The sequence below is a fragment of the Palaemon carinicauda genome, chromosome 19 (assembly GCF_036898095.1).
Source record: "Palaemon carinicauda isolate YSFRI2023 chromosome 19, ASM3689809v2, whole genome shotgun sequence".
NCBI classification, from domain to species: Eukaryota; Metazoa; Arthropoda; class Malacostraca; order Decapoda; family Palaemonidae; genus Palaemon; species Palaemon carinicauda.
The window spans coordinates 39,313,962-39,320,828 of NC_090743.1; the positions used below are offsets into that span (position 1 = coordinate 39,313,962).

At 33.9% G+C, this 6,867-nt stretch overlaps 1 protein-coding gene across 2 annotated transcripts in view; it reads left to right on the plus strand.

The window, feature by feature from the left end:
* Positions 1-6,541, plus strand: part of LOC137658586 (zinc finger CCCH domain-containing protein 13-like) — a 12,450-nt gene extending 5,909 nt beyond the window's left edge. The window contains exons 3-4 of one of the 2 annotated variants that reach the window (XM_068393493.1): positions 3,092-3,322; positions 3,889-6,541. In XM_068393493.1, the coding sequence (XP_068249594.1) occupies positions 3,092-3,322; positions 3,889-4,776 (1,119 nt within the window). In that variant the 3' untranslated portion in view covers positions 4,777-6,541. The remainder of the gene's footprint in view (positions 1-3,091; positions 3,323-3,888) is intronic. The other variant, XM_068393495.1, reaches the window with a different exon arrangement.
* Positions 6,542-6,867: the final 326 nt, after the last annotated feature.

Consider the following 6,867-nt stretch of genomic DNA (forward strand, 5'->3'; position numbering starts at 1 on the left):
CATATTTACATATATATATATATATATATATATATATTTATATATATACATATATTTATATATATACATATGTATATATATATATATATATATATATATATTATATTTATATTTATATTTATATATATATATATTTATATATATATATATATATATATATATACATACATATATACATATATATACAAATATTTACATATATACATATATATATATATATATATATATATATATATATATATATAACACATATATGTATATATACTTGTATAAATATATATATATATATATATATATATATATATATATATATAACACATATATGTATATATACTTGTATAAATATATATATATATATATATATATATATATATATATATATATATATATATATACAATAAATAGGCGATACTCTAAATGTGCTTATTTATTCAAAGCATGCTATAGAGCAGGTTGATAAGTTACTTCTATATAAGCTCGGTATTATATAAATTACTTCACCTTTCTTTGTCTTAGAAAAGTAGATTAAGTTACTTTTTAGCATTATGAGTAGCAGAGTTTTAAAAAGTGGTCTCAATCACTTTAATAGTTATCGGAATTCCTCCTTTAAAATCTACTATAATTGAGGTTATGTCCACTATATATATTCTGTATATAAGTCCTAGTGTATAATACACAAGATCTGGCATTATTCATCACTACTATACTCTTCAATGCACCTGTTTTCCCTTCCAGAACCTACCCCCATTACGTCATTCATAAATACTTCATTCATAAAAATTGACGAGTATTCAAATTACTACAATCGTTAAATCACTCCAATTCTCTATTTATATGATAAATTACTAGGACTAATCTATCTTTAAAATTATTCTTTATCGTTAAATTACCCATATCCATATGATAAAATTACTCGAACTAATAATCATTTTAATAATTGTTTTCATCACAACAGACAATAAAAGAAAAATCCCCGTGATACCTGTTTATAAATCCACAGATTACATCTCTCCCCTTCTGTCCCCTTGAAAATAAACCAAAGAAAAATCCCTATTTATAAATTCAATTATTATATTTTCCCCTTCTGTCCCCTTGACAATTTACAAAAGAAAAATCCCTGTTTATAAATCGAATGATTATATCTTTCCTATTTTGTCCCCTTGACAATATACAAAATAAAAATCCCTGTTTAGAAATCCACAGATTACATCTCTCCCCTTCTGTCCCTTTGACAATATACAAAAGAAAACTCCGTTTATATATCCAATGATTATATCTTTCCCCTTCTATCCCCCTTGTGAAAAAAAGCATGGCCGCATGATCTTTACTGCTAACAGCATGTTCCAAATACAGTGAAGTCTGTGATTGATTAGATCAGCTGATCAAGAGTCAAGAATGCCTCAGACTTGCTGTGAGCAGGTCGCCTCCCAGGGAGGAGGAGCTCAAGGTTTCGATTTTTTTGGGGGGGTGTAATTGTCACTGGTCGTATATTGCATTCATTTGGTTCTGCTTGATTTGTTTGCACGGACTTGCTTGCACAGGTGGGCGTAAGTACACTGAGATATATGTTAATACTAAATACTGCAATAAGAATTATATAAATGGCAAAGATACTACTGGTAACTTTATTGTAATTCAAATAGTTATGCTACTTGGGCAGTTTTTTTTTTTTCAAATACAGGGTAAATACATTTCAAATAAATTTTCTGCAACATTTCTCTTGTATTTTGAGGCCTAATGTTAAAGATATTCTCCTTTTATAAAAGAAATAAAGCATCCGTAAGAATATTTTCAAGAGATAAAGGAAAAATTAGTAGTTCATTTGTCACTTCCTTCAATATACACATAATATGGAAGAGAAAACTATTCAACATTTCTCTTGGATATTGATCTCTAATGTTAAAGATAATAGTCAATCATAGATAAGTTAAACATCTGAAGGAATATTTTCAAAGGATATTGCTAATCTTTACTCCCTTTAATGTACAGGGAGTCGAAAATATTAAAAATAAAAAAAAATCTCGATTCTTTACTCGTGGATCTCAGCCACAACGTATTTGCACCTTGGTTGATTATTTAATAAACATCCGTAATTAACAGATTTAAGGTTTAAAACAACCCATCAAACAATTTCGCAATAAAAGGAAACATGATTTATTGGAGTTTATGGCGAAAGTGTAGTAATCATTTAATGAAAAGGTGTAATCTACCTGCCGTTCATACCCTTGTCATTTTTTAAGTCTAGGAGATAAAAAATGCCATTTCATTTTTGGCAAATGCATTTAAAAATGTATTTGAAAATATTCAGTACAAATACTATATATGAACATATCGATATACCTAAATACTGTCCAAAAAAATAGAAAAAAAACATTATACAGTATTTAATGAAAATCAATATTTACATACAGTATTTAGATATTAATTTGGATACATTACTGCCCATCTCTGCTTGCATGTATAAATTAGGTATAGCTGCACGTGAATGAATGCTCATCCAAAATTTGTGAATGTGTGGTATTCTAAATGTTGAAATATATGCAGTGCTTTTAAAAGTAAAAATCATTAAAACTATGTGGATTTATTGTTAAATCAAAGGGAATGCGTTTACGGTTGAAATAAGATTCATTACCTGAAAACCTAAAACTATAAACATTACATTTCACGTCTAAAAATTTTTAAGTTGCAAGAAAAAATATATTTTCCAAACATTTAGTGTAGCAGTCTTATTGTTTTGGAGAATTTAAAAAGGAAGCGTATAATGTTTGAATACGTGTAAATTTTCGTCTCTACTTAAAATATTCTTTTAATTACAATAACAAAGCTTGAAAACTTCAAAATACCTAAAATAAAAAATGTCTTTTAATTTGGTTGTTTGAACTGAGAGTGCTAGCTCGTGTGTGTAAAGTTTTGAAAGTCCAGTTTGGCTGTATGATTTATGAATAGATTATCTATGCAAAAAAAAAAAAGTATGAGATGAAGAGAATATACTTATTTCATAAGGAATTGGCGAAGCATGTCCAAGATGATATTATTCTCACCAAATCCTTTCTTCCACACCTTGGCTCTTAACCCCGCCCCCTTCCTTCAGACTCCAGCAAAGAAGAAGCCAGCTAAGAAGAAGCGTGCTTGGCCATGGGCGCTTCTGGGCCTGCGAGGAGGAGGCCGTGGGGGACAGTCTCAAGGATCCCAGTCGGGAGTCCCAGCATCAACAAGAGCTGGGTCTTCCAGGGTGTCCTCAAGGGCTTCTTCCCGGGCCTCCTCCCGCAGTTCCCACCGCCCGCGCAGACCCAGCGTCAGAGCCTCCAAGATCCATCGTGAAGTGAGTCCCCCTTCACCCTTCCTGACCTTTCCATACGCCCATATTTTCTTGCCCACACCCTAAACTCTTCCCTTCTGTTTCCTATGCTTTCCTTCTAACATCTTCGATTGTGAATTCATTTGACTTGGCAGTCTGATAAAGCATGACAAGATCTTTCAAGAAATTCTTAATACTGGCAAATGGATTTACATATTTGAAGAGGAATGCGAAGACTTTTATTGTAAGAATTCTGTGCGTAGCTGTAAGGTAAGAGAAAATGCTTCATTATGGAAAACTAGATCTAATGAAACTTCCGTCCACAGAACACTGTACTGTAGAGGGTAGAAGCTGAGAATAGATACCTATTACTGTGTGGGCAGAGCATGTTTTATGATCGCTTTGCATAGTGCTGGTAATGGTTTGTTTTTTAGCTTGAGACACATATCCGGTACATAACTAACAACACCTATCCCAGGAAATGTTTTTGAAATTAATGGGAATAGCAATAGTCTAAAAGTTAATGGGTATTCAGCATCATTTTATAACTTATTCTTGTAGAAAAAAAACTAATTAATGTTTATTTTCAGGCCCCTCCTCCAGTCTGGTTCAACAGAGAACAAGAGGAGATCGATGAAGGTTCGCCACCCCCTTCACAACAGTGGGAGAGCTCAACTCTCAATCGTGCTGAGTTAAGAGCTAGAAAAGACACCAAGCAAGGGGATAGCAGAGGTTACTCCACTACTCAGAGATCACCTGCTCGAAAATACTCCGCTGAATCATCAGCTTCATCTGGCGCACCACCGCCTCAGAGAGTTGCCCGCACCACAAGCTTCAAACATCGGTACTTTGGAGACACTGACATTGAAAGCAATCGAGGCGGAGTAAATACAGTTCCAGATTATCGAAGTTTACCAAACCGAGCATCGAGGTCTGCTCACAAAAATGCGGGCAAAAGTAGACGCATTGCTACGGGACCAAGAGGAATGTCACCACCCGTTGTGGGTTCTGCAGGAAGCTCACTTCAAAGTAGTGAGAGTGAAGTGGACAGCCATGGAGGATCTCATGCCTCACGTGCATCTAAGGCCTCTCATGTGTCAACTGGCTCCAATAGATCTGTTTACTTGCACGCCACTGCAGTTGCGGACATCCCCGTCCGGCGTGGACAAGAAGACGCTCCTAGTGAACGTGCTATAAGTCGCCAGACGAAAAAGGTCTCAAGATCCTTTTCAGTTCTTGCCCCCTGGAAACCTCGACATCACCGTGAGAGATATGAAGTAGATTATGAGAATCATGAAGCTCATGACAATAAAGGAGAGCCTAACAATAGTAAAGGAGCTTTGCCACCTCGACCACCAAGGCGTCAAGCCAACGACAGCCATGATAAGAAAGTAAACCGATCACAGAGCATGTATAAAGATTCTCGCCTTGCTGGGTGGTTGAGGAGACGAAAACACAAAGAGGCCAAAGGTATTTGACATCGAGACATCATCGTCTACTACAACCCCACATCACACTAGAGGAATCCTAAGACATAGTTCTTGAAAAACTCTTTATCTACAACGTTCTATAGACCTGATTCAAGTATGTACATTGTAAAAATAAAGAAACAGCTCACTCCAGGTGCCCTTTCTTACAAGTATGCTTTTCAGTGCAACATCTATAACTCTATAACCTACTTGCTCTCTTTGTAACTGTACATAAATACATTTTCTTTTGCATTGACATCAGAAGAGCTCTGTGTCGCTTTGACCCACTAATCATCGTATAGATCCATCGCTGCTTTTATTGTAGAACATTTGTGTTTTATCTAACAAACTTAGATGCTATCCTGTCATGTAATTCTTGAAGTTACATTTCAGGATCCTCTTAAAAAATAAACAAACAACTGCATTTGCTCTAAGGTCATGAACATTGTAGTCTCTGCATATTTCCAAATTCTGAGTCATGACCTTCCTGTTCTGAAGTAGAGACTAGCAACACAGATTCCTGTACTTGAGGAATGTCATGGAGTTTGCTGAAAAGCTGATTGTACATTTGTCAATTCACATCACGATCAAAGCGAGTGTGTTGGTGCCATGCGTGATATGTAAATGAAAATTAGAACATCTTTTGTCCTGTCTTAGGCTGTTTTCCAGTTTCCATTCATAATTTAGTGTTTTCATCCTCTTCTGAAATGATTTATCTACTCAAGTGAAATTCTAGTTTATGTGGGCTACACCTGTGCCATCAAATGCTAAACTTATATTACTCTCGACAAATGCGAGTCATTTACCTTAGCAATTACATGATCTATTGCAACTAGAAAATTTGCAATGCCAGACAAGACTTTGCGTGTCTTACTTTTTTATTGATGGTATAGATGTTGATGTCTAACAGTAAAGAGACAGCTATGAATATAGTGAATTTAAACCAAAGTATTTTCTAATGTGAGACTATATATTTAACAATACTGTCATGACAAAAAAGTAATCCCTCCCTATGACAAATATATGTGTGCTCAAATTCACTGAAGGCATTAAACTGCCTATTTATGGTTGAAGACATTTACAGTGAAAAACTTATGTGAGTGAGATTTCTACTGTACCAATTGGAAATGGGCACAGTAGAGAAATGAGTGATTACAACTGGGATCCCTAGTAAAGCCCATCCCAAGAGGTTATCACAGGCTGAAGTAGCATCCAGCCAAGCATGCATTCCATATGTTTATAACTTACCCGTCAACATTCCATATGCCAAGTGGTGAGCAAATTGTGATCACGTCCATCTGCGCTTTGTTGATGCTATGTGTTGAGCTTAAGTGATAGAGCATCATACAATCTTGTATAGCTTAAGAAATGTCTTTCCTTAGTTCGTAATAGGAGGAATTTAAAAATATAGTGTGTACATTTAAATTCTGTTTTTGTCCCAAACTGCTTCCAAGTGTCGGACCCCCAAAAGGAGCTTCAAGAGTACTAGCCTTTTCCCTTAACAGTAATTCTATGCTAGTTATGACCACTTGCAGTTGCATTATCAGCAGATTTGAAAAAAAAAACTGCTGCACATTTGATTAATAGAAAAGATACAAGAAGACAACTATCTGCTTTAATTTACAGACATGTATGAATTTAACTGATTTTTGGCTTGGCTGTTTATACACTCAATTGTTTATTTCATAATAGATATATCTCTGCGATAACTCATTTAACGCATACACAAACTTATTTTTACCTCTTATGTGAATACTTTGTCATGTTTCTATATATATATATATATATATATATATATATATATATATACATGTATGTATATACATGTATATATATACGTCTATATATATATAATATATATATATATATATATATATATATATATATATATATATATATATATATATATATATATATATATATGCATACAGTATATGTGAGTGTTGCCATATTCGGCCAGAAAATCTGATGGCACGTCATGAGATTGTAAGACTAGACTACTTTTCAGAATCAGTGTCGAGATTTGTTATTCTAACCAAAGGTTGTAATATATCAAATTTGGTGCAATCTTTCACTATTTTAAAAGCCAAATACCCAATA